Source organism: Nematostella vectensis, chromosome 8 (genome assembly GCF_932526225.1).
Source record: "Nematostella vectensis chromosome 8, jaNemVect1.1, whole genome shotgun sequence".
NCBI lineage: Eukaryota > Metazoa > Cnidaria > Anthozoa > Actiniaria > Edwardsiidae > Nematostella > Nematostella vectensis.
This window is the reverse complement of record NC_064041.1, coordinates 10,520,528-10,546,380: the sequence shown is the minus strand read 5'-3', so window position 1 is coordinate 10,546,380 and position 25,853 is coordinate 10,520,528. Positions and strand designations below refer to the sequence as shown.

General features: G+C 40.5%; 2 protein-coding genes across 6 annotated transcripts in view; both read left to right on the top strand.

Moving 5' to 3' along the window:
- The first annotated feature begins 58 nt into the window (after positions 1–58).
- LOC5503906 (ras-specific guanine nucleotide-releasing factor RalGPS2) lies at positions 59–16,657 on the top strand. Of its 3 annotated transcripts, XM_032372140.2 has the most exons (24): positions 98–135; positions 248–350; positions 602–821; positions 1,996–2,131; positions 2,313–2,396; positions 3,398–3,448; positions 4,522–4,605; positions 4,895–4,984; positions 5,345–5,437; positions 5,880–5,947; positions 6,894–6,949; positions 8,434–8,513; positions 8,732–8,780; positions 9,188–9,281; positions 9,446–9,537; positions 9,738–9,822; positions 10,295–10,336; positions 12,613–12,695; positions 12,958–12,997; positions 13,069–13,130; positions 14,108–14,154; positions 15,074–15,172; positions 15,309–15,414; positions 15,494–16,657. In XM_032372140.2, exons 4-24 carry the CDS (start codon positions 2,009–2,011, stop codon positions 15,637–15,639), a joined length of 1,674 nt encoding a protein of 557 aa, XP_032228031.2. In that variant the 5' UTR covers positions 98–135; positions 248–350; positions 602–821; positions 1,996–2,008; the 3' UTR covers positions 15,640–16,657. The 3 variants fall into 3 exon arrangements, with proteins under 3 accessions (XP_032228030.2, XP_032228031.2, XP_032228032.2); XM_032372139.2 differs by lacking the exon at positions 248–350 and having other exon boundaries at positions 59–135; XM_032372141.2 differs by lacking the exons at positions 98–135; positions 248–350 and adding an exon at positions 369–505.
- A 1,575-nt stretch (positions 16,658–18,232) lies between these two features.
- LOC116611688 overlaps positions 18,233–25,853 on the top strand; it is a 30,013-nt gene continuing 22,392 nt past the window's right edge. For 2 of the 3 annotated variants that reach the window (XM_032372155.2, XM_032372154.2), the window contains exons 1-7: positions 18,233–18,463; positions 19,650–19,843; positions 20,766–20,944; positions 21,252–21,335; positions 21,689–22,737; positions 23,393–24,073; positions 25,626–25,730. In XM_032372155.2, coding sequence (XP_032228046.2) covers positions 18,419–18,463; positions 19,650–19,843; positions 20,766–20,944; positions 21,252–21,335; positions 21,689–22,737; positions 23,393–24,073; positions 25,626–25,730 — 2,337 coding nt within the window. In that variant the 5' untranslated portion in view covers positions 18,233–18,418. The remainder of the gene's footprint in view (positions 18,464–19,649; positions 19,844–20,765; positions 20,945–21,251; positions 21,336–21,688; positions 22,738–23,392; positions 24,074–25,625; positions 25,731–25,853) is intronic. The other variant, XM_048731370.1, reaches the window with a different exon arrangement.

Sequence of the window (25,853 nt, the reverse complement as noted above, 5' to 3'; positions counted from 1 at the left end):
TTCGGTAGACCAATTAGCTGTCGAATATGATCCGGAACTATCACGAATTTTTCGCACATGCGCTGTTTCTTACGTTTACTACGAAAAATTTTTGGTTTGTTTTCATTTGAGACGGGCTTTTTCAGCTGGCGTAAGGTGAGTTTTGAAATATTATGTATAGGCTTTGTTTGTTACCCCCATCCAATGATGTCTTGATGTTTTTGGAGAGAGAACATAGTTTCTTTATTCGCTTTCTCTTTATTATTAGACTTTGGCACTAAGTCAACGAGAAATGAATATATTGCAACACGATGTCGGTCCACCGTCACGTGTAGATGTTTATTTTTCACCGATTTGGATAACCCTTTCCGGTAGGAAACATCAGTACTTCGCCATTTAAAACACCTACATCTTGCTTGAGACTTCCTTTTTTATGCAAGAGTCGAAAATCCCTAAAGAAAGCCGGCATTATTTGGGGTTGGTTTCAAACGTACACACGACCGATGAGAAAACCAGACACGAAGAGGTGATTTGACAGCTTTGTTGATGGATATTAGCCTAGAGTATAAGGTAGAGGTTTTAATGAAATGTTTTATATCAACAATTTCTATCTCTGTTGTAGGGGCGAATAGCTCTTGAAGCAAGCCTTTTGAACCGAGCTTAATATGCAAAACTTTGGAGGGCTGGCTTGTAATAATGGCTCCGTCAAGGAATTTGCACAGGAATGATCTCGAATCATCCATAATACTATTCTTCGTCCACTGACCCATAAAGATTACCTAGGGAATTTAACTTCAAGCTCTCTTACCTCTAAGGAAGGATCTACTGGTTGAAACTGAAAGGTTGGTGGAAAATGTAAAATTCTTTGCAGATGTCGGGCCAAACATGCTCACCTCAAATACTTTACAACTCACGCTGAGCATCACAAAAAATATATTATTGATCTAGTTATGTTGTAAATTGAAATATTTTCGAAAATAAAATTTTATTTGTGCAAAGTCGCTTTAATTAAGCATGTTTTTTTGTGTGTATCACTCTTAACCCGACATTATTATTGAGTCTATATACTTATCCTGTCGGTATAGATTACCCGATTTTGTGGGTTTTATTTACTTATTGTTTTTTTGGATCGCCAAGGAGATTTGTCTTATTATTATGCGAAATGTTTTCATCATGGGAGTAAAATGAAATTACTAAAAGTGTAAACAGTTTTGTATTTCCTGAGAAATTTACTTGAAATCAATCAAGTACTTATCTTCCGTGATTTTCCTTATTCCGTTTTCACATGAATAAGTTTCGTCACACGTTTTGTCGTCTAAACTGCATAAGAAAATAGATACCATAAGCCTGCCTAATCTTCGGCAAACCCCATCATAATTTGATTCTATTATTATAGTAAGTAGGATTATGTATTGACAATTTATTTACTGGGAATCTTACAACCATCGCACACGAGAAATGTTTAAGTTTTATTATGATTGAAATTGTTTATTTGTTCTAGTGTTGATATGGCGTTTTGAAGGGGTTTTGGTCAAGTATTTAAAACTATCATACATGTAGTCCATTATGTGATGTTTATTGTACTGTATTGTCAGAGGACTCAAAATTTTCAAGATAAGGGGTTGGTGGTTTATGGGGGGGGGGGGGTTGGGAGGGGGTGAGGGCTTCTTAAGCAAGAATATAAAGATTGAGTGCTTTTGATGATCCATTTTCTATCCATGCATAGCTATCTGTATAGTATTTCTGCTTATACAATTTGTAGCAAAAAGTGATTTATCACATTCACAGTTAATCTGTGAATTCTTACCAGGCCTTGCAATAACCTTTCTATGTTTCTAATAGTTGATGTAAAAAAGCTTTTGAGTCAACTGTCTAAAATGTTTATTGTTAATTTCAATAATCCAGCAAATCTCCCAAAAATCCGTAACCATTGGCCCTGTTTTTAGTTGAAGTGCAAATCTGGAACTCTAGGGAACTAATGTGCCTTTTTACTAAATACAGAATAATCTATTACAGGGGAGACTGTGAAATGACTGAGAAGAGTACAAACAAGCGAGAGATCCAGCATCTTTCTCTTAGGCCAAACAAAGCACCACATATCAACATTATTGATGAAGACTTCAGTAGTACCAGCAGCAATGAATCCCAAGAGGTATATATGGTTTTATATATACAAAAAAAAAACATCTATCTTGAGAATAAATTTCCTCATCTCTTGGATCATTATCAACAAAATATTACCACATTGATTTTGTATTAAAACAGAAAAGAATGATAGACACAGCATTTTAAAGGACAGCTAAGTAGTGTTGTTTTATTGATTGACTTTAAAGGTAACGGACGATGAAGTCGATGCTATCAAGAACTATGATGCGGTGGTGTTTGACATCACTAAGGTTACTCCAGACAACTTTGCTGTGAGTAAAGATTATCCAATACTTTCTTTTGTTTCCATCCCTCCCCTCTTCTCCCCTATTTGTAGAGCTCTGAGATCTGCCGGACATGTTCTTTTTGCATAAAGCTGTTTGTTACAGTGGCAGATAAAGAGGTGGTTTTGTTTTCAGCAAAATGATCCCTGTGCTCAATAGTTATGCCATTGGTGGCTAGGACCCACCACTGAGCCCTCTCATCCACTGTTTTGTTGCTGTTAATCCCCAAACTAATATTTAAACTAGAAGTTTCTAATAGAAATAAATGCTCGGAGGACGGGACAAACATGTTTCAGTACAGGGGCTCTCGAAAAAGACCGCTGACCAGTATGAAATCAAAATACAAATCAGCCAACTGGGAAACCTGTGTGTGGACACAAAAAAATGCATCCACTATATGAAATTTGCGCATGCACTAAAAACACTACTGATCGATATGAAATCAAAATACAAATCAGCCGACAGGGAAACCTGTGGTGTGGACACAAAAAATCACATCCACTATATGAAAGTCGCGCATGCGCTGAAACGCAGCTGATCAATATGAAACCAAAATACAAATCAGCTGACTGGGAAGCCTGTGGTGTGGATACGAAAAATGGACTATATGAAACTCACGCATGCGTTAAAAAGACTGCTGATCAGCATGAAATCAAAATACAAATCAGCCGACTGGGAAACCTGTTGTGTGGACACACAAAATCAGCTTTCCCCATATGCGATACCAAGATTAGACTTGCTCGCCAGTTGCTGAGCTCCCCAATAAGCAATGATTAACCTCACTTTCCGTACTTTCAAATATGTACTTTTATTAAGATTTAGGAGTTCCATCTCGTATGAGCCTTGTGGTTTCCTATGGGCCTCCTTGTCACACTCTGTAAAAGCATAATAATTATCTATAATCAATTTCAAAAAAATACTTTTAGTGACCAAAAAAATAATCTGAAACTGTACAGTTTTTTTTTACATATTTTTCATTGTATCTATAGAGGCAGCTGACATACATGGATCTTGCTGTCTTTAAATCTATTCAACCTGAGGTAACTCCATGATGTAGACCATAGCAACGGTAGTGGTACAGTACACCAGTTTCTTGAAATGTGCCCTTTAGAATCTGGACATTTTATTCATTGAAGTTATCTGTACCATACATCTACTAATTCTTCCAATGACCAATTGTGTGGAAGTGTAGGTTAGGGAATGCAATGAGTTTCCAAATAAGCAGAAGGATACCCAGATTTTCTCTAATTTTCAAAAATTGAGTTTGCCTGATTTCCGTGCCCTTACTGTAGCAAACATAGTCTTGCAAAGCTCGTCAAATCTATATATATCTAATATATCCATATATCTATATATCTATATCTATATCCATATATCATATATCTATCCATATATATATCCAATATATCTCATCTAATTTAAATCGTATTCTCATGCTCCAAAAACGAGCAATACGTATATAATTGTTGGAGCATCCTATGATGCACACACTGATCCGATATATAGGAATCTAAACATATTGAAATTCAATTATTTATTATTATTTCAAATAGGTAAGTTAATGTATCAATTTAAAAATAGGTTACTTCCCCAAACATTTAACAGGATATTTCAATTGAACTCTTAAATTCACGATTATTACACGAGAAGCTCTAACTTGTTATATATTTCAAAGTTTAGAACAAAAATATACATAAGTTTGCGTTAAGACATCAGGGACCTAAATATTTCAATTCATTGTCTTCTGATATTCAGTCTGCCAAAACGCTTAACTCTTTCTGTAATAAGTTAAAGACTTCTCTTATTAACTCTTAATTTTTTTTTCTTTCTTGATTTTTGTTTGTGTGTGTGTGTGTTTTTTATATAAGTGTGGAAAAAATATGAAAGCTCTCCTAACAAATATTTATATAATTAATCTGACTGTCCGAACTATCAAATATGTATTTTCTGTTAAGATTTAGGAGCTCCGTCTCGTATAAGCCTTGCAGTTTCTTACGGTCCTCCTTGTCACACTATGTAAATTATTATATTATTATCTTTATTTAAAAAAAATGTATTAAGTGACAAAAAAATAAACTGAAACTGAAACTGATATAATTTGTGTCAATCCAAGGAATTCTCATCTTGTGGCTGGACCAAGAAGAACAAGTCTGTTCAATCCCCAAATGTTGTTGCCTTAACAAAAAGGTTTAACCATGTAAGCATGTTTTTTTATTTGTTTTTTTTTTATTCTTTTACATATAAACTTGAACACCTTAAAATATTTGTGGAATGTTTGTTGTCTTACAAATCACAAGCAAGAATATATAGTCAATTTATACTTCCTGAGACATTTTATATGATTCTTTATTGTAAGAGGAATCCCCCTTTATGTTCCAATTTTTTTATATATGTACAGTACTGTTCATGGTTTTACTGGCTGTGCTGTAAGATTCTTCATTTTAAGAAGAATCCCCCATTTTGTTCTAATATTTTCTATTTTATAGGTTAGTTTTTGGGTTGTGAGAGAAATTCTGAATGCCAAGAAGCTGAAGACAAGAGTAGCTGTTATGTCACATTTTATTAGAATTGCAAAGGTCAGTAACATTGTGTTATGGGGTACATCGCACAAAAAGGGCCCAGCCCTAGCCAAAATAACCAATTGTTTTATCTATGAATTTTTTAAGCAGTTCTTGCTCCATGTACATTTAAATTGTCTAAGTTTAAACATAATGCTTCTAGAAAGTCACTGAGATAATGGTTTAGAGATACAAAAATTCCATTGTTTTTGTTACTGGCATACATTGTTGTGCCCTAATAAAAAAAAAATCCGGCCCTGTTGACCCTGCACCAGAAACTGCCATTGTTCCTGGGCTGCCTAGTGTAATTATGATTGTTAATGTATTCTCACCTATCTTCTCGTTTTTCTTACTGTGAGTACTTTTGTGACTCTGCAGAGATTATACGAGATGAACAATCTGCATTCACTAAAAGCGGTCATTGCTGGACTACAGAGTGCACCTGTATATCGACTTAATCAGACGTGGGAGGTATGTTGCGATATCATTATTGACAAGGCTCTATTTAACATATTTACCTAAGGTTATTATTAGACACCCACCTTCCCCCTCCCCCCCCCCTATCTCCCACCCCCCCCCCCACCCCCACACACACAAAATCAGGACTTACACATACATGGAACATGTGTGAATAGTCACTTACAGTAGTTTGTCCTTCCTAAAAGTAGGACAGATTCATGGCAACATGTAAAAAAAAAATCTTATTTGATTTTTGAATTGAAGGCTTGTGAGTGTGTTTGTTTACTGGCCCAAGCTAAATTGATATTTGTACAAAAGCTGAAGTCTTCAAAGCACAATTTTTAAGCTAAATTTACCTTGCTTGCTTGCTTGGTCTGTACAAGCATTGGGCTATGCAGTCAAGACCTCAATATCAGACCACTTTTTCAATCAGAATCTTTGTTTTTTGTTTCAGCAATTATCCAGAAGAGACCACACTATATTCGAAAAGCTTGAAGATTTGTTATCAGAAGATCAAAACAGGTTTGTTCAACCTCTCTCATGGTACTTAATGTAATGGTTGTACTAGGCTTTACCTCTCAATACAGTTGTAAACAATGCATACTGGTCAAACTCCGAAAATCTCAAGGCTTGAGAATTGTTTGAGTGGGTATATTCATTTTTTTGGGGAGGGGTGGGTTTAACCTTGCAGGCGTTTGCCGTATAGAAAGCTCTAGCGAACAAATCCACTTATAGATCTCACTAGGGTGTAAGATAAATTGTGCTAGGCAAGGGAATTACGGTTTCAAATATTTTAATAGAAAATAGGCAAAATGACGATTTTCTTTAGAATTTTTTTTTTGGAAGTGATAAAAATCGCTAAAAAGCGGGAGGTTTTGTGCTCAACATGGAAGAGCGGGAGAAGGGGTCCAAAATCTTGAGACTCCCGTCTAATGAGGGAGAGTTGACAGGTATGACAATGTAAAATGGATGAGATATCCTTCTTAGATTTGGCTGTTAAGATCTGTCTTAGACAACTATGTGACATGTTCCTATGCTAGACTTCTTGGTTAGGGATCGCTACCGATTCTCAGGCTGTTACTGATAAAGGGCTCATCAGAGGCCATAAGTAACCCTAAGGAAGGAAGACACCCATAGTTGCCATGTAAATGCAGTAGCAGAACTTAGAAAGCAGAGGGGGGTGGATGGGGTGCCCCACCTGTGCCTTCCCTCCTCTCTTTTAAAAAAGTGATTTATCCCTATTAACTTTTAATATGTTCTCCTTCCATTTGGGGCTTGAGGAAATTCTGTAATCACGCATGAATGATTATCAGATAGATTTATCACACTCATGACTAAAAATTCCATAGTCCTCTCTGAAATTATTTGATACAGATGTGTTATCAAGATAGATAAATCTCACTCATCATAGTTAAGAATTACTTTATCAGCTCTGAAATTGCTATGTTATTTATTTCTGTGTGGTTAGGAAAAAACTGAGAGACCACCTGAACAGCACTCGGCTACCCTGTATACCACATTTAGGTGAGTGACACCCAGCAAGGCAACCTGTATACCACAGGCTACCCTGTATACCACATTTAGGTGAGTGACACCCAGCAAGGCAACCTGTATACCACAGGCTACCCTGTATACCACATTTAGGTGAGTGACACCCAGCAAGGCAACCTGTATACCACAGGCTACCCTGTATACCACATTTAGGTGAGTGACACCCAGCAAGGCAACCTGTATACCACAGGCTACCCTGTATACCACATTTAGGTGAGTGACACCCAGAAAGGCAACCTGTATACCACAGGCTACCCTGTATACCACATTTAGGTGAGTGACACCCAGCAAGGCAACCTGTATACCACAGGCTACCCTGTATACCACATTTAGGTGGGTGACACCCAGCTAGGCAACCTGTATACCACATTTAGGTGATTGACACCCAGCAAGGCAACCTGTATACCACATTTAGGTGAGTGACACCCAGCAAGGCAACCTGTATACCACAGGCTACCCTGTATACCACATTTAGGTGAGTGACACCCAGCAAGCAACCTGTATACCACAGGCTACCCTGTATACCACATTTAGGTGAGTGACACCCAGCAAGGCAACCTGTATACCACAGGCTACCTGTATACCACATTTAGGTGAGTGACACCCAGCAAGGCAACCTTTATACCACAGGCTACCCTGTATACCACATTTAGGTGAGTGACACCCAGCAAGGCAACCTGTATACCACAGGCTACCCTGTATACCACATTTAGGTGAGTGACACCCAGCAAGGCAACCTATATACCACAGGCTACCCTGTATACCACATTTAGGTGAGTGACACCCAGCAAGGCATCCTGTATACCACATTTAGGTGAGTGACACCCAGCAAGGCAACCTGTATACCACAGGCTACCCTGTATACCACATTTAGGTGAGTGACACCCAGCAAGGCAACCTGTATACCACAGGCTACCCTGTATACCACACTTAGGTGAGTGACACCCAGCAAGGCAACCTGTATACCACAGGCTACCCTGTATACCACATTTAGGTGTGTGACACCCAGCTAGGCAACCTGTATACCACAGGCTACCCTGTATACCACATTTATGTGAGTGACACCCAGCAAGGCAACCTGTATACCACAGGCTACCCTGTATACCACATTTAGGTGAGTGACACCCAGCAAGGCAACCTGTATACCACAGGCTACCCTGTATACCACATTTAGGTGAGTGACACCCAGAAAGGCAACCTGTATACCACAGGCTACCCTGTATACCACATTTAGGTGAGTGACACCCAGCAAGGCAACCTGTATACCACAGGCTACCCTGTATACCACATTTAGGTGAGTGACACCCAGCTAGGCAACCTGTATACCACAGGCTACCCTGTATACCACATTTACTGTAGGTGAGGGACACCCAGCCGGTCAACCTGGCATGAAAAGAGCAAAGAAATGACTTTGGTCTGTATGTTATTTGTGTTTAAGAATGATTTTCATTTTCTAGGGATGTATTTGACAGACTTGATGTACATTGATACCATCCATCCAAACACAGGGGGTCTTGATAATGAAAGGACTAGAAAGGTATATACAGTATGTATAAGTTAAAGATTATAATTTATGTACTTATGGGCCCTTGCGATTTAACTATTATACACTATTCTCACTCTATTCTCACTATTCTTTTCATTGGCAATTAGAATTTGTATGATAGGTAAGTATTATTTGATGCTGGGAGTGCTGGGAGCAATCATTATCTTTTAGTATATGTGCCTAGTGTATTAAACTAAATCTCTTTTCAGATGAATGATATTATAAGAATAATAGCAGAATTTCAACAGTCCCATTATGGTGAGTTTAAAAATACTTCAAAGTAAGGCTGCATTGATGTAACATAGCTTGGGTTAGAGATTAGAGCTGACTTGCTGATAGACAACAGCTTGACTGTGGCATCAAAGAAGTAACAGTCAAATTTACGCCCTTGCTTGACATTACACTCATTATATTGTTCTTTATCTGTATCTACACCAATATTAAACATCTACCATATTAAAGATAATCCATAAAACTGCATTTCACATCTTTTTGTATTTTCTGTTGTTTATCTGCTGATTCTGTTGTTGTTGCTTTGTTCGCTCTTCCCAATGACATCTTAATTCTTTTATTTATTCTTTTGACATAGGTTGGTTAGAGATACCTTAAATATTTACAAAAGTTGCTCAATTCCATGAATTTATATAAAGCAATTTTGCCTTCAGACTGTCTAGAGACCCAGCCACATATACAAAAGTACTTGGATTCCATGAACTATATAGAAGAGTTGCAGAAATTTCTAGAGGATAACAATTACAGGTATGTGTAAGGAAGGGCTCAAGGTTGATTTTTAACCTCAAAACCAGTCTGCAAGTGGAAAACCCTGTAAGATCACTTGTCTGTGACTTGTACATAGGTACGTCTTTTTTAGTTTATCAAAAAATTATGTTTTTGACATCGAAGTTGTTTTCCTTTGCCTGCAGACTTTCATTGCAAATCGAGCCAAAAAGTGTGAAGTCATCTGGTGAGGCAACAAGTGGAGTCAATCTGTCCCGATCAAGAGAAAGCCTATCAAGTAAGTAAAAATAAATAAATACCTCCAACCACTTAAATGTATCTCTCATTTTCTTTGATTTTTTGTTTAAAACAAATGCACCCTCAACTTTAACCTTTAAACTCATTGTCTAGCAAGCAAACCTGGCAATAAGGGTGCAACCATTGTGCGTGCATCGGATGACAACATTTGACCCTTTGTTCGTTTTTATACCTTTTCAGCATATCCAGTAAGCCCCAAAGCCAGCACTTCACAAGTCAGCAAGTTTGTCCCAGGCCACAGAAAGGCTTATAGCTTGGGCACAAAGTAAGTAAGAACAGTTCACCTATCTTTGTACCTAGTGGCACATTAGGCCTACACAGAATGCTTCCAGTGTGTTTTGTTGGCAGCAGCGCTTGCCCCATCCCATGTCTTCCATCCCACACTAGATCCTTTTTAGGAGAAAAATATGACAGAAATTAAGCCAATTACTCCTGAAGATGCTCAACATTTACTTTTCCTTAAGAAGCCCTGAGTCACAAAAGGCATCCATTTCTAAATCGGCTAACTCAAGCAAGTAACTGAGATATTTTGAATTATATATTGTCAATAAAGTATCATGACTTTTTTTTTCTTGCAAAAAAGACAATTGTATTTACAAATGTAGTCAATAACAATGGAGTGGTTGATCGACATTCTTTTAAAAGGCAAATAGAAATAGCTCAATCCTGTATGCACTGTATATTTTCATTTCTTATATACTACCTACAAGTATTTTAACTTTATTCTGCATTTTTAGTGTTTTGCAGACTGTCGGGGCTCCTTCGCTGGATTCGTTAAGGTAAACATTGATCTCTCCTTATCACATAAGGATCACATAGTAAAATAAAGAGGTTATTTCCTCTCCAATGAATGCAAAAAACATAGGTGTATTTTTCGATAACACTTTGACCATGGACAAACAAGTGACTTCAATATGCCAATCTTCCTTTTTCCATCTGCGAAATATTGCGAAAATTAGAGAGTTTATTTACTTTTGTCAATGCTAGATTCTTATACACGCTTTTATTTCTTCTAAACTAGACAATTGTAACTATTTTCTCACTGGCCTTGATCGAAAGCAAATCTCTAAACTACAATATGGGAGCCTAGGTGGCGCAGTTGGCAGAGCGTTGCTCTGTAGTGCCTGTGCCTCTCACCACTGGGTTCTGGGTTCGATTCCCGGTTCCGACGTGAGTAGAGTTAGTTGGTCTTACCTTTGCTCCGAGGGTTTTTCTCCGGGTTCTCCGGTTTTCATCCCTCCACAAAACCAACAATTTCGATCTTAGCTGTGATCCGTGGTCAGACATGAGTTGTATGCCGGCTGCCTGAGGCGCCTTCATGTGCCTTCAACTCGACCACGTCTGAATCTGCGCTCTCGTAATTCAGCTTCTCAGCTGCAAGGAAAGCGATTAGCTACCCAAATTTATTTTTTTATTTATGTTCAGAACTCTGCGGCGCGACTTCTTACAGCCTGGCCCCCCGACCCCCGGGGCATACCGGGGAAGTAACGCGGTCATGCGGGAGATTTAACACCTGTAGTCCACCGGGGGGGCCGGGGTTTTAACAGAAGCCCACAACAGGCCGGGAAAGGGGGCAGGGAATTAACGCTGAACTGGAAGTTGCGTCCCCGGCGTATTCAATTTATTATTTTTCAACAAAGATGCTTGCAAATCTAAATCTCTGATAGTATTGACTGAAAAAAATATAGTTTACTCTCTATCTATCGATGTCTGTTGATTTTTAAATTTGGGGTAGCCTGTGGTGAAAATACTAGAGAGGGCCCGAAAGCGGGTGTAGTATGCATACGCTTTTTCCCGCCGAAGTTTCGTTCACTGAACATGGCAGCTCAAAGGAAGGTATGGCTTTCGATAATGGGACGTTATCGGAAAACACCGGGGCCATGTATCGATGGTTTTAACAGCGACACGGGTCGGGGTGCCGTGGTTTCAATTGACTGGTGCATTACACTGGCTACCCATCAAAGAAAGAATAGATTTTAAACTCCTTCTTCTAACTTTTAAATCCCTTAATGAAACTGCTCCAGCCTATATGAAAGACCTTCTAACTCCCTATAAACCAAAGCGCAGTCTTCGTTCTTCAAATTAGTCTGTTTTAGTACAGCCCTCTTTTAAACTTAAGACCTAGGCTCTAGAGACTTTTCCGTGAGTGCACCAGCTATATGGAACTCCCTCCCACTAGAACTCCGGAATTGAAAAGAATTGAGTATGATTAAATCCAAGGTCAAGACCTTCCTTTTTAAGCACGTGTCTTTGACAACTGATTCTTAGTTATGTATCATAATTATTTTTTTCACTTTTAATTTTTTTTGTATTATCTACTTGATATACACCTATTTCAAAAAAAGTTTACACTTTGGTTATCGCGGATGTGTGTGTGTCGTAACCCGAGGGGCACCATAGGAGGAATTAACTGTGTTCCAAACAGTGCTAAAAATGCCCGCTTCGTAGTCCCAATATCTTAGGACGCGGGTTATTTTGGTCCCAATATCTTAGGACGCGGGTTATTTGGATGAGATTTTTTATAGGCTTTTCTATTGATAAAGTGTGGTTTTATTTGAGAGGGTAAAAGTGGACACTGACGATACAGGCCCCTAGCCAGGGTTTTGAGCGAGGTGGTTGGTTTTTCCATTTCAGCGGACCAAATTTCCGGTATACCCCTCTCTTCGCCTTATTACATTAGGTAATCAATACTTCAAATAAATCCAATCTTGTATTCAAAATGTTATTAATGGGTTGCTTTCTAACATCGATAATAATAAAGATAATTATTAAAAAAATTATAGTCATTTTAAAGACATATTGATTTGCACGGTATATCCAAGCAAACGTTATATATTTTTGAGTGGACCTTTAAGCTGGGTGGTGGTGGTGGGGGGGGGGGGGGGGGTGGTGGGGTTCGTCCCCCTGGCTACGGTTCGATTCACAAATCGTACGGTAAAATATCCTTATGTTTGACCCAGATATGCAGATGTGTTTGGACGAATCTGGTTACTGTTACTGTTATTGTTATCAAAGAGCTTTCTTTTAATTAACAGTAGTCATGTTGTGTTTGCAGTATTGCAAGTATTGCAAGCAGCACCGGATCACGAAATCTTCTGGACGATAGTATTTTAGACGACCAAGGATCTGGTATACTAGGTATAAACTCTAAGGTGACGGGAGAGCCCTCACCTCGCCATAGTGACATTCATCTCTTCGCAAATTCCATAGGCCCTTTTCCCTTGCTATCTTTCTATTTAGAGCAGTCGAGAGTAGTCGCAATTGTCAAGAAGAATATTTTCATAATCCTCCCATATTTCTGCTGATTCATGTTAAGTCTTTGTTAGACTTTTTTTTTAAACAAGTCGTAATAATTGTATGCATGCGCTGACATATATTCTTCTTTATAATTTTCCTATAGTCAATGGACGAGATTCTGAGCTTTCCCTGGAAAAGGGGAGGTAGGATGATGGTCGTTGGTTGGTTTGTCATACCATTTGTTGTTGTTGACGTTACTTGTCTTTTTGTTTAGTGGGATGTACGAGAGTGAAGAGTCCAACCTGTTTATGCACCAGTCTGAATTCCTAGTCGAAGGTAAAGTCCATTCTGAGTGTATTAAAGAATGTCGATCAACTTCTCCTTTGTTATTGTTTGTGACTGAAAATGCAACGGTTTCTTTGCAAGAAAACTTCAAAATAACCATCCACTATTGAAGACTGATACTTTATTTAATGTTCTTCAATAACTTACTTAAATTAGCCGATGAAAATGGATTCTTTATGGAATCGCCATTGAGCGGGAGCATAAAAGGGTGGCGTGATTGGCCTTCTTTAGGGCATTTCTCGTTTCATTTATCATTGTTCAGCAGCTAGTTGCTAGGTGCAATGCTTTATTGGATGCTTGGGTACCAACAGTTGTGGCATGTGACTTGCTTTAAGGAAAAAGATGCGGTAGGGGGTCACTCCCCACCCACCCACCCACCCATCCCCCACCCACAACACAGACACGCTGGCAATACAGCAATACTATAGGTAGTCCCCCTTTTTCAGTATTATGAAGACTTGCAGTGAAAACCCGCGTGTAAGAACCTAGTTTTTTTTTCACGTTTGGCAAAACAGGTTCTTATATTTTGGGGTGCTTACTAACAATAAAGGCAAAAGGTTCTTATTAGTTTCTTTATTTTTTCCAAGTTGATTTATCAACAGGTCAACAGTAGGATTCATAATACTGTAGTGTGACTGAATACATAAGCCATTTTGCTATAGATATATCGTACTGTATGTATGTTAAACCTGTAATCTTATCTTAATGTAACAGCAAAATGTTTAGCACATTTATATTTTAAAGCCCCATCATACAGTATAAGAACCTTTTGAATTTTTAGGCTTAGTAGGTTAATATTTTTGAGTATTAAAATCCAAAATTTCTGCCTATAGGTTCTTAAATCTTTACGTTCTTACATGCGGGTTTTACTGTATTTTATGGTTTATGGTATCTAAAGAGTGGGTTTATTCCGAATACTTTTTACCGTATTTGTTTTCTAGCCATATATCACAATTTTGTTTCTTCAGGGTTTCTTAAAAGGAAAAAGTGTCTGCGGAACGGCAAGAAGCTAGCAGTAAGTGTAATGTACTTACCTCTGACTAGGTTAAATGCTGAACTCAACAGGCAAAGAATCTGTATAGAGCATATGCCATTGGCCATTTACCACGAATCACCGGCGCGTAGTCTGCAATACCTAAATACTACGAGAAGTTTGTGATTTCCAGTTTCTTTACAAATGGCAAAACACAAGCTCTTGTTCAGAAATATTACCATTTGAATAATTATGACTTGCGCTTTAGAACAAGCGAAAAAAATATTTTACAGTTGTTCTACGCAACACGTTGATTCATACAGTATGTCTCACTAAATAAGTCGCGCTAAACTAGAATTGCGACGTATGAATCGGGCTGGATTGCGACGTTTGCATCGGGCAAAATCGCAACGTATGAATTGGGCTGGATTGCGACGTATGAATCGGGCAGAATCGCGACGTATGAATCGGGCTGGATTGCGACGTATGAATCGGGCGGAATCGCGACGTATGAATCGGGCATAATCGCGACGTATGAATCGGGCCTAACAAAGACTGTAATGCCCTCTCGGGAAAATCATATACTTTGTCCAAGTGGTAAACATTTAATCATAAGCATTCGAGACACCCTTGGAGTCTATATATTCTCTAGAATCTCTGCCTGTTGCTGACCTCACTCTGTTCCCCTCTTACCTCCATCTCAGGTCGTACTAAAACAAGACTATGGTTTTCTAATCTTGCTTGCAATTCATTTGCTGACCCTTGACTTTTTTGTGAAGTCCGGACTGTGTCCCCCCCCCCCAAATCTCTGTCTCAATGAGGCTCACCTTCTTTTTCCAATCATGTGCACTTGAATGCATGTTAAGGGATCCCCCCTTCTCCTACTCTACCAGGTTGTGCTAACTCTTGCTTTGCATACGAAGTCTTGACCTCGCTTTCCCCCCTGTCTTACCCTCCCTAGGTCTCCTATTGGCAGAAGTTTTGGGTCGGTCTCAATGGAGCATATCTTTACTACTTTCTCCCGAAACACCGATCGGTTGGCAGAGGTGGACGATTAGGGGTGAGTCATCAATATCAAATGATATTTTTATGGGAATTAAAAGAGCTGAGGCTATTTCGGTATCTCATTTGTGCCTTGTGATCCATTGAACGATTTTATAAACCGTTACCTTATCTTTGCCTTTTCACTCGAGCAGTTCAAGAGCGAAGCACAGAAGGTGGTTTGCATCCAAGGCTGGACCGTAGTCATGCAATCAGACGCACGCCATCCTGCATGCTTCCAGCTTACTGACGATGTCAATGGTAAGATCAAAACAGCACATCCGTTCTTACAAGGAGCTCACAAAATATAAACCACCCCTTATCGTTCTGTTTGACACAGGCAATTCGTACAAGTTCAAGTGCGGATCCCAGTCCGTCGCCCTCATGTGGTACACCTATCTCTCACAAGCGACGAACCTCAAGAAGAACCAGCCACCGCCAAACCTGATCAGCTTTGAGGAGGGCGAGGAGCCTACTTCGAATTGATCACATGGTTCCGCCCCCAAGCCTGCGACCAGCTTGAAGGAAGGAGTTTGGTGCTTGGAACGTGTTGACCACGTGAATCCAATGCCCAACCTATCAGCCCCGGCGGGGTGAGGAGTTTGGTTCTTAGCACGCTGTGACCACGTGATTCCGCCGTTAAACCTGCGATCGGCATTAAGCGGTGCGAGGAGCCTGGGGTCTACGAATTACGACGCCCTCCATTATGTAAGAGTGGATTGCATTACTATCTCTCCACTCACGTGCTACATAGGAATGAATGACGATTGATAACTCGGCTAGCGCAATGTGAAGCCACTTAGATGGCACCGTGATATGGTGCGTCATTCACGCATCTTAAAGGAGATAGTTGATTGCTCCTAAGTATGTAGCGTTGATGAAGGCATTGCTTTGTGCATCTTTGTGGAAGGCAGGCATCATCACTTCACAGATTCACCTGTCGCCAGATTGTATTCTGTCAAATGAATTTTAAGCCGTCCATGAGCCAATTGTGTTAAGATTCAGGAATAACAGGTCTCGGGTCTGGTGTTGATCATAAAGTGTTTGAATATATGAATCGAGAGACCCAGATCACAACCAGAGCTACTTGCCCACCTATATCTACTGTGATTAGGCATTTTATTTGAATTTTTGAATTTTAATCGAATCAATCAGTTCTAATGATTGGGATCCGTTTGATCAGAGCCTTACTTTTAGGGGCCAATTTGTGATTTATATTTAATGCCTTTGAATTATTACCAAAAATTCTAATGCCCAAAACAGAATAGCGTATTTTTATCTGTGCACATTTTGTACAAAAGCACCTGTTGTCATTGTTCTGTTGTGGTTGTTTTGACCGAGGAAATGATACCATTAATTTCAGGTATTCAAATGTACAAATACAAATATAATTTTAACAAAATTGCAATTAGCTAGAGATTTTATTTAAGACTTAAATTTTGAGATTTTATTTATGAAGTAGCTTACGTGTTTGACATTAAAGCACTTCAGTTACAAACAGAAACTACTCTTGGCTGTTTTTTTTAGAATAATTATCATCATCCAAAACCATACCCTTGCCAACACTACCACAAACCTATCACCTCTTTCCTTTTCCTATCCCTTATCCCCTGCCCCCTCTCCCATCCACTATCTGGCCATCCCTTTTCTTGCTTGTTAGTCATGTTCATCCCCTTCTATCCCCAACCCCTCTCATCCCCCTCTTATCCAGTCAGTATCCCTCCATCTTTCACCTCCCTTTTAGTCGCTTCCATCCCCTTCTTTCCCCAGCCCCCTCTTATCCAGTCAGTATCCCTCCATCTCTCACCTCCCTTTTAGTCCCTTCCATCCCCTTCTATCCCCAGCCCCCCTCTTATCCAGTCAGTAACCCTCCATCTCACACCTCCCTTTTAGTCCCTTCCATCCCCTTCTACCCCCAGCCCCCTCTTATCCAGTCAGAATCCCTCCAACTCTCCCCTTAGTCCCACCCCCTTCTACCCCCAGCCCCCCTCTTATTCAGTAAGTATCCCTCTATCTCTCATCTCCCTTTTAGTCCCTTCCATCCCCTTCTACCCCCAGCCCCATCTTATCCAGTCAGAATCCCTCCAACTCTCCCCTTAGTCCCACCCCCTTCTACCCCCAGCCCCCCTCTTATTCAGTAAGTATCCCTCTATCTCTCATCTCCCTTTTAGTCCCTTCCATCCCCTTCTACCCCCAGCCCCATCTTATCCAGTCAGAATCCCTCCAACTCTCCCCTTAGTCCCACCCCCTTCTACCCCCAGCCCCCTCTTATCCAGTCAGTATCCCTCCATCTCTCACCTCCCTTTTAGTCCCTCCCATCCCCTTCTATCATGCTCTGTAATCAATCTTTTTTTTTTTGCTCTCGACAAGGTTACAATACATAATAAGGGATATACTATAGACTCTAGATAAGCAATGCAATTTATATAACTTGATTATAATTTGGAGGATTTTTCTCGGGAGGTGTGAAATCCGAAAAAGTGGACCTAATTTTCTGGGGGGTGGGAGGGAGGGTTTTTTTATGCCTTTGCAGTATCTCCAAGGGACATTTATTGTCGGATTTGGCTACCAAAAGGACTGACTTATGGGTTGATGCCATACCGGAGTGATCTAACTTTATTAGTACTTAATAGTTTTGTCAACAAATAACATGTCTAATGAAGGCTGTAAATGGACTTTCCGCCGTTATGGGGGGTGTCAAGTTAGCTTCCATGTACATTTGAGGAGCGTACACAGGAGGGTACGCAGGGTGGGCGTGGTCCCCCCCCTTGTGAGCCAAAAAGTGGGTCATTTATGAATCATATATGTGACTCATAAAAAGTGGGTCATTTATGGGTCATATATGTTTTTGCTGCGACATTTTCAGTTTTTACACTCTTAGTACTCTCACTCAAAGTACCAATAAAAGTTTCATTTGTTGTGGAAAGATCGACAGTGCCCTTCTCTGTAGCCTGAGTTCCGGCCCTCCTACCTCCTTTGCTATAAATTTCTCCCCTCATTTGCGTTTACGCTATAATCTGGGGGGGGGGGGGGGGGAGGAGGAGAAGGGATTTTTACCACAGACACTCATCTCATGTTGGGTTGCCTGTGGTACATCGTTTCACCGATTTTCAAAATGGCGCCTAAAATACGACGTCGAAAAGTTTTTGTTTACAATCCGTTTTGCTTGACTACTATTACTTTTTTCTGGTAAAAGAAGAACATGGCTCCGGCTCGGTCGTGGAGAAAGGCATATTTTTCCTTTGAAATTAAAGATTAAGGATCTATGGAGGAAACTGAGGAGAAAAGCTCTTCCGACATGAGCACGAAAGTGAGTCTTTGACACCAGCACTAACTTTAACACTAATATTAAATTCGTTTACATTTTGGATTGTAGCAATATTATGTGCTTTGAAAATAGATGTCTTCTTGACTTAACAAGAATGATTATTTTTATAGAAACGATTTATTTTTTTGAACACCAACTTCTGATCGAAATAATTCGTCCAACTGAACAATTTTCAACTTCAGTAAGATTGTTTTGTAGCTCAAAAATGCGAATTCTTGACGTCCAATACCTAAAGGAACTCTAAAGGAATTTATGCTAGGCGCATAAGGGTGAAATGATTATTCCGTGCTTCACGCTTAAAGGCTTTCACATTCTCCAATTAAAAACGTTTGCGTTAACTAATGACATGATACCCAAGGGATAAATATGACATTTCAGGTAAATGTTATAATGGACAGCAAGGTGTAAGTTATGCAAAGCTTTGTATGTGCTCCTTATCCATTCCCCTAAAAGAACTTTTTTTTATAGCACAGTAAAGCTGGTTTTGTCTACCGGTATTTGTGTTTGTTTTACGGCAGCAGGTTTATGGCCTGTTCATGCAAGCAATAGGCCATTCCAGCTATTAGCATGCATGTGCACCCACCTCAACTACCGTCATGTAGCACATGCTTCGTTTGGTGCAAGTTAAAATAGTGTGAGCACACTTAAAATAGTGTGAGCTGTATCTGGTAGTTGGGGTAGGTTTCTATTGCAATATGCACGCAAGCTTATAACTGGAATGGCCTATTTTTATTTCCCAACAAGCTGCAATTTCAAAATCGTGTGTAAACAGCCTGCAAATTTGCTGTGATTCCACGGCAGCAAGTTACAAATTTGTAGCAAGTAATTCAAGCATGCTTGAAACTTTTGTGCAAATTTCTGCACTTTCTACCCAAAGCTTATTGAAATATAATAATTATCCTTATTTCAAGCTGAATAGGCATTGAAGAGTTGCAATGAAAATTGTAGCTGTTGTTGTGCAACAACAACGTTGTGCGACAAAATTTGATAGTGTAACCAGGCTTTTGTGTTTTCTTTCATAATCTCCATTTATTCTAATCATCTTCTCTATTTATGTAGTCCAGAATTCTGATTGTAGATTTTCAGTGTGGAAGCTATATTATCCAAAGTTATTAAAAACTCTTTTTGAATAAACCAAAGAATGTGAATAATCATACCTTTTTTTCAGGACTGGCTTCGACATGCAGACCAATCTTTATCTAGACTGCAGGGTGTCAAAAAGAACCGATACCAGCTTGGGGGTGGGCCACGCGAGAGGGAGGTTAATTGTCAGTGTAACTACCGCAGTAAGAGCAAGTCCAGCTATCTTAGTATGGAAGCTGGGCCACCTCAGATGTCCCAGTACAGTCAGGAGACTGCAAGGTACGATACTTCATACTTCATTCCCCAGGGGGACTCCCCATAAAAGTCTAGTGGGTCATCCTGTGCATACTGTGTATAAGACCCTGTCCTCACATATCCGTTTTTGTTTGAAAACACAACCTTTCTGTTCCGTTTTCAAAAAGATCTGCTTCCACGCGTTTTCATTTGATATAACCAACCCCATGAAAACGCAGAAATGATACGAAAACGATAACAAGTTATATGGCGCATGCGTACTCGCATGCCAAGTGGACTAAAGTTGAGTTATCACGCCATTGTTTTCGAAAGGTTCCGTTTTCGTCCATCCCCACAGCACCAAAAGGGTATTGTTTTAAAATTGTTCCACTCTGGGGAGCGTTTTCAAATCGTTCCATTTTCGGTCATTGTTAACACGTTTATGTGTGGACGATACCCATTTCCGTAACAAAAATGTTGCATTTTCAAACGAAAACGGAGAAGTGGGGACAGGGTCTAAATTAACACAAAGATTGAAAAGGTATGTCAAACAGAGTAGTTGCACTGACGTTTTAGCAGAGGTGTTTAACATACCCTTTCAACCTTGTGTTGATTTATACCTTGTCTACACCACGCGGTGCAGACCATCTAGTTTTTCTACAGATTGTCTGTAGTCTTTCTAGTTATACCATATGCAATTTGGTTTTAGCTTTACTGCAGATTAATAGATAATTCCTTTGACATGATATGAGATGTGTTCGATGGAGGCACAATAAAATTCTGGAAAACTGAAAATTTGTTTGTTTTAGTGCTGACTCTTTTAGGGTTTGAAGTTGCTTCAAACAGACCCAACGAGATATCTCCTAGGGGAAGGAATTAAAACTAACACTAAGAAGAATAAAACAAAAAATTCAATTACTTATATTTATGTTGCACAGAAAATTAAAATTATTTTTCTGTTACACAGTAACTCTGAAATATCCATACCTGAGTTATTAAAGCACTATAATGACAAAAAGCTTCAAAAGCCTCCCAAGAAACGCAGGCCATATTCAGCCACAGTTCACCCTGTGACTGATAGTCCAAAGCAAACAACTCGGCCACAAGGAATGAAAACTGCACCCAGCAACAAACCCTTTATTGCAGGTAATTAATAGAAAACACATGAAGTTAATTAATAGAATACACATGTAGGTAATTAATAGATACATGTGTACACAGTTTTAACCATGTTCCCGCAGCAGTTTTACTTTGCTGTCCTATACCAGGGCTCATGCTGTATTTTTGCATTTGAGACTTAGCCCAGCTGGAAAAAAAGTAATCCCAGGTTGTACTTTCTGTATTAATTTTCAATTGATAACTTGCAGGCTGTATCCCTAAAAACGTTGTCTACCATGACACGGTGATACACATTGGTTTTTGTTATGGCCTAAAGCCTTTTTTATATACTTAGCAAAAGGGTCTACACTCAGCCTAAAGCCACGCCCAGCCAGTGGCTCGTCCAGTACTGCTTCTGGTGACAACCGACTGTATAGTGGTAATATGTTCCTTTACAAATTTAGACATGCCAGCAATCTAAATGCAGTGGTTTAATATTTGAACAATATTTTCCAGTGCTTGCATTCTCAATATCTCAATTCTTCATGTCCTCAAAATTTTAGGAGTCATTTTAATTACCATTCTATGCTACTAGCTATTCAGCACTCAAAAACAAAAGTGTAAATGATGACTTGTCTAAAAACGTCTCTTACCGTTCCTTAATTATTTCTAGTCAGATCGTCATGATTTCTCGTTATGTCTTTATCTGAGTACTCCTAGGCTACCGCCCTCAAAGTGAATTTTTATTTTCTCACTCTATAAGCTTTTATTTAGCAGACGTCTTTGTTGCAGGGGGCTGTCTTCTTCATCTTGACCCCGAGCATGTTATTAACGAACAAAAAGCTACATTAGAAGGATTACGGAAATATTCTGCATTTGGACAAACCGGAGAATATTTCAGCCCAACCCCTCCCCCGCCCAGGGCGTCCCCAGAGCCTCCTCCTGATGCAGAAGCTCCGTTTGATGATGACGTCACTCATCATGATGATGCTGATGGCCGTGATGATGATTTCGATGATGATAACGATGGTGGGTTCAGCGAAGGTGAAGAAAGCGATGATTCCTTTGATCTGGTGACGTCGTCCTCTATTTCCAGGCCGCTAGTGTTTGAGATTCCCACCGCAGATCTTGATGGAGGAGAGAGTGGGGATGAAACCAGGGTGCAGCCATCAGCCCCTCGCAATAGCTTTGAGGAGTGCCAGGAAGCGCCTGAGCCAGAAGAACGTGCATTGTCCGCTGATTACGTGGCCAAGAGTGACACATTCCTACAGGATCTTGCCATCAAGCAGCAGCAAGAATCCGCAGAGCTGACGGAAATGATGAACGACATGGCGTTTGCCGAACACCGCGTTCAGGACATAGACCTACACAGTCTGATGAGCTCACGCATGACTACCACCACCCCTAGGGGAAACGCTTCGAGCTCCCAAGGGGAGTCTAGTGGGTTGAAGGTTGTTAACATAGGTCAACAGATACTTGACCCCCAAGGTCTAGAAGGCGAATACGAGGTCACTTGGGTTGAGGACCCATATGTGCCCCGAGTACCAACTGGACCTCGGGAATTCCCCGAGCGATTTCACCCTCCGTTGCGGCGAGTGCAGTCTGCGAAAATGAGTAGGGATGTTAAAGATGGCGAATTTGTGTTGAAAGGAAGGAACTTTGAGTTTTTGGACGCGCATGATTTGAGTGTGACTGGGAGACTGGGTGGGAGTGCAAGACACAGGTCTTCAGAGAGTTCCCCAAGTTATACGCCACCGAAAAAGGCGGTACCATCACGTGGCCATCAGACCCCCAAAAGCAACATAACGCCAAGCAGTATTAGCACCTCTGAAGAGCACAAGGTGAGTGACATATCGTAACTAAGGAGGGCGTTACTAACACGTGGCCATCAGACCAGAAAAGTCGACATAACGCCAAGCAGTATTAGCGCCTCTGAAGAGCACAAGGTGAGTGACATATCGTAACCGAGGAGGGCGTTACTAACACGTGGCCATCAGACCAGAAAAGTCGACATAACGCCAAGCAGTATTAGCGCCTCTGAAGAGCACAAGGTGAGTGACATATCGTAACCGAGGAGGGCGTTACCAACACGTAGCCATCAGACCAGAAAGGTCAACATAACGCCAAGCAGTATTAGCGCCTCTGAAGAGCCAAGGTTACACACAACGTTACCTTTGATTCGAAGTCAACCGTGTGTGGCACAACAGCTGTGTTGGTTCTGTTTGAACACACACGCTGCAATGCTGGACTCGAGTGCCTTTACGCACTAACGACCCCAGTAAAGCAATGACTAAAGCCCCGTGATAACAGCGCCAATATCAGCCAGCATTGTAGGTATCACTGCACTCGGTTGACCACAAGACAAAGGGGATGTTGGTGAACTACTTCACAGAACCTATCAACATGCATGGTGTTCAAACAGTGCCAGGGATTTCCCTATCCTTTTTTTAAGTTCTTGACGCACAAAGTCATAAAAGACAATGTTTTTTTTTACAGATCGCTGGTAAACCTCCGCGACCTAAGTCAAGCAAAAGACGGACGTCTAAACCCACAACCCACCTTCCTTCCTCCAAACAACACGATACTGTCAACGACGATACAAAACCCATCCCCCACCCTCCCTCCGTCAGGAAGTCATCGCTCCGAAAGTCATTCTCACAGGGTGACGTGAGGTGCCTGTCACCGGAAGTGATTTCCAGCGTGAAAAAGACTGTCTCATTCAGTAATGAAGTGCTAGAAAAGCATACTTCAAAAACACTAGGCGTCCAAAGAAAATGCGTCGACCAAAATCAGGAGAGCAAAGAGAACTCTAGCAAATTAGCATGCAGCCACGCCGCCAGCGATGACGACAATCCCAATAAATCACCTTCAAACAGCGCCCTCAATATGGGGGTCATTATTCAGAATGGTGAAGAAGTGAAGGGACTAGAAGGTAACGCGCAGCAGAGTCCCTCTTTTTCTGTACCCCAAGCTCCAGCTAAGACAAACGATAAGAAGGAAGGAGGCCTGAACGTCGTCGCGAAGTTGAAGGAAGCCACGCGATGCTCGTGTCACGAGGAGCAGTGCCCGTGCCGTGATATCATCAGGCCGACCATGGGGGTCCTGTGTCAAGCAAAGGCGGCGAGGGAGCGCGCAGATGACGCCGGGAAGACTGATGTGACTAAAGAAAAATTACTGGTAAGTGTAATTAGCAACGGGATAGTATTATATTCCCTATTGCCGCCTCATATTAACTATGGTATGTGTCTGCGACGAACATGAGCAGCAGTAGGTATGTAGGTGTTAAGGTAATTCCCTTGAATTGCACTGCGAACCCCTTCTGCGCATAGTGGCGCGCGCTGTTTGTTCGAATTTTCCGGTATTAAGTGCGCGCGCGCCACAGTTTTACAAGAAAACACAGCAAAAGGCGCGCGTTTTTTTACTTTAAATTGCTTTGACAGAAAAACGAAGTCGGTTACCCCCATTTTTTTTTTGCTCAAAAAGTTAAATATATACGGAAAAATGATATACTGAAAGAAGAAAAAAAGTTGGGTTGTAGAAGTTTTGTTATTTCTCTTAAAAGCCGTAAAAATACTTCAAAATGGCGCTTTTTACCGTATGAATAGCGGCGAAAACAATGTCTTTTAGTGCGATCTCTTAAAATGTGATTTGTTTCGAACGTTAGCTACTACGGGTTATTGTTTAGGAGATCGGATTTTGGCAGCTCGACAAACAGAACTTAATTTTATAAAGACTATAGGAACTCTTTTTGAAAACTAATAGTTGGGATTTTTCCTTGCGCGATCAGTAAAAACGCGTCATCTCTACGCCCCTCTGTTGTGAAAACGAGGTCGATACCCCTATTTTTTTATTACATTTTTCGAAAGCCCTTAACTTCAATATTGTTTATGCCAAGTTTTAAAAAAATCTGGGTTGTAGAACTATTTCAAGGGAATTACCTTAAGAAGGACACACACCTGCAGCAGGGGTGGGGGCAAAACTTTTCCAAATTACCTGAGCGTTGGTAAAACTGACAACACAATCAAAAGGAGGCCACCGATTTAAATTATTGGGTCCGATGCATCATCCTGGAATATAACTCAGAGCAACCGATAGGGTCCTTGAAATAAACATTCTACGATGCTCTACCTTCGATTAACCTCAATTATTCCGCAATCGGTTTGTATTTAACCTGGTATCACAATAAACATATTCATAAAAAATTGAAAGAATTGGAGAAATCGCGCAAATAATGACTGTATGAAAGCTCTTTGAAAATGCATGTTTTTTTATAACCAGTCTTTTTGAATTGGCGCGAGACACAATGCAGGCCGGACGTGCTATTTGTATACAAAACTATAAAGCATAAGCTAGATCACTCTGGTACGTAGCCATATCTGACAATAAACGTCCCGTAGATATACTGCAAAGGCATAAAAAAATCCTTCTTTGTTCTTTCGGGGATGGATTTTTATCAAAGAACTCATTCCCTCCCCCCCCCCCCCCCCCCCCCCCCCCCCCCACCCCGGAAAAATTATGTCCACTTTTTCGGATTTTGCATTTCCCATATGAGTGCCAGAACTTTAGTAGTGACTGCAAAAACAGCGTCTCTCCCGACCTAGTTCTGCACCAATCAGATTGCTCGGCCGTACAGGAATACACTGGGTATCGCCTCCATTACGGCGGTGACCCATATGAGTGCGAGTACTTTAGTAGTGACTTTAGTTTTTGACTCTTGTGCTATCTGTAGAAACAGCGTCTCTCCCGACCTAGTTCTGCACCCATAAGACGAGCCCAAGCTGAGCGACCCCGCTCACCGCCCAGTCCCACGCGGTCGAGGATCACATCAGCGATGGTAAGTCGTCATCTACAACGCTACCTTTTTATACAGTGTTTATTTTTTTTAGTAATCTTAAGTCTTTCATTGCCATAACGCCCTGAGACGCCTGTAAAATATAGGCCCAACTCCAAAACGTCA